At 28.8% G+C, this 1535-nt stretch overlaps 1 protein-coding gene across 1 annotated transcript; it reads left to right on the top strand.

The window, feature by feature from the left end:
• The first annotated feature begins 214 nt into the window (after positions 1–214).
• On the top strand, positions 215–1092 carry LOC123665522 (DNA-3-methyladenine glycosylase 1-like). The gene has a single exon (XM_045599817.1). It carries the CDS (start codon positions 417–419, stop codon positions 993–995), a length of 579 nt encoding a protein of 192 aa, XP_045455773.1. The 5' UTR covers positions 215–416; the 3' UTR covers positions 996–1092.
• Positions 1093–1535: the final 443 nt, after the last annotated feature.

Here is a 1535-nt window from a genome sequence, read left to right as displayed (position 1 = left end):
TCGGTGACATCTAGTGTATAATATTTAAACTTAATATAACCCAGCACGCCAGATGGCCCTAAAGAGTATATTGAATTATTGACGTTCCCATATTTTATTCTCAAAATATCGATGTGTCGATATTATCGAAGTTCAAACATCGATGTCAAAACATCGATGTTTTCTAGCTAAACATCGATATTTATTCACCATCGATGAATATCGATCATCCCTAGTTTGGGGATACATTTTAAACCAACAAGTATAACAAAACAGTCCTTAGTCTTTTGCCTTTCCCTATTGAGGATAAATTTTAATTATTGAGGATATTTTTAAGTTGAATTAAATATAAACCAGAAGCATCTTAGTGGTTTTTCTTAGTGACGTGTTTACTATTAACTAGACATGTTAGTATCAAAAAAAAAACATGCTAAATAATGTTAATAAAAATGCAAAAGAAAGAAATAATCAGATGTGGCTGGCTAAATGAAGATCCACTTTATATATCTTACCACGACAATGAGTGGGGCAAGCCAGTATATGAAAATATATATCTTTTCGAAATGCTTTGTTTAGAAGGTCAACAAGCTGGCTTATCATGGATAACTATTTTGAAAAAAAGAGAAAACTATAGAAGGCTTTTTTATGATTTCAACCCAAATAATATTGTACAGTTAGATAGTAATGATGTATACAAACTTTTATATACCTCAGACATTGTGAGGCATAAAGGCAAAATTGAATCAATCATACACAATGCTAAATGTTATAATAAAATGAAAAACAATGGAGAAGATTTTTCTAAATTTATATGGAGTTTTGTGGACAATACTCCTATAGTAAATAATTGGTCAAACCATAAGGAAGCTCCAACAGAAACTCAAACCTCTATTGCACTTTCTAAAGCTTTAAAACACAGGGGATTTAAGTTTGTTGGGCCAAAAATTTGTTATGCATTTATGCAAGCCTGTGGCTTAGTAAATGATCATATAAATGATTGTATCACTAGGCAATAAATATGATGTCATGAAAACATTTTATAGTTTGTTTCTTACTGTTACTGTTATAAACTACAAAGTTGAAATAAAAATACTAAACAAAATAAATAAAAAACTAATTACGATAAATAGGCTAGCTAAAACATAAATAATTTGTAAGATAAGTTATAGTAAATCCTAAGAATAACATTCATACATGCCATTTCGAATAATTTAATCCCATGAATAATAATTTCCAAATTAATTTTCACTATCATCGGCTGGACTTTTACGGGACTTTCACTGGCACATAGCTGATGTAATAAGAAGTTACTTAGGCTACTTTTATTTTATAAATTTATCTATTTTATCACTGCTAACTGAACAATAACTTTTTTGTTAAATTCCACACGGACGAAGTCGCGGGCACAGCTAGTTTTAAATAGATGTTTTTTATATATTTTCATCTTTATATTTATCATTAATATGGCCGCCAAATAGAATATAATTTAATAATTCAGAAAGTTTTATCACATTTTACACATAGTTGCACAATTTAGATTCTTATTAAGTATTTAT

This window comes from Melitaea cinxia, chromosome 2 (assembly GCF_905220565.1).
Source record: "Melitaea cinxia chromosome 2, ilMelCinx1.1, whole genome shotgun sequence".
In the NCBI taxonomy this organism is placed as follows: domain Eukaryota; kingdom Metazoa; phylum Arthropoda; class Insecta; order Lepidoptera; family Nymphalidae; genus Melitaea; species Melitaea cinxia.
The sequence above is the reverse complement of the archived record's forward strand: the minus strand, read 5'-3'. Positions and strand labels throughout refer to the sequence as shown.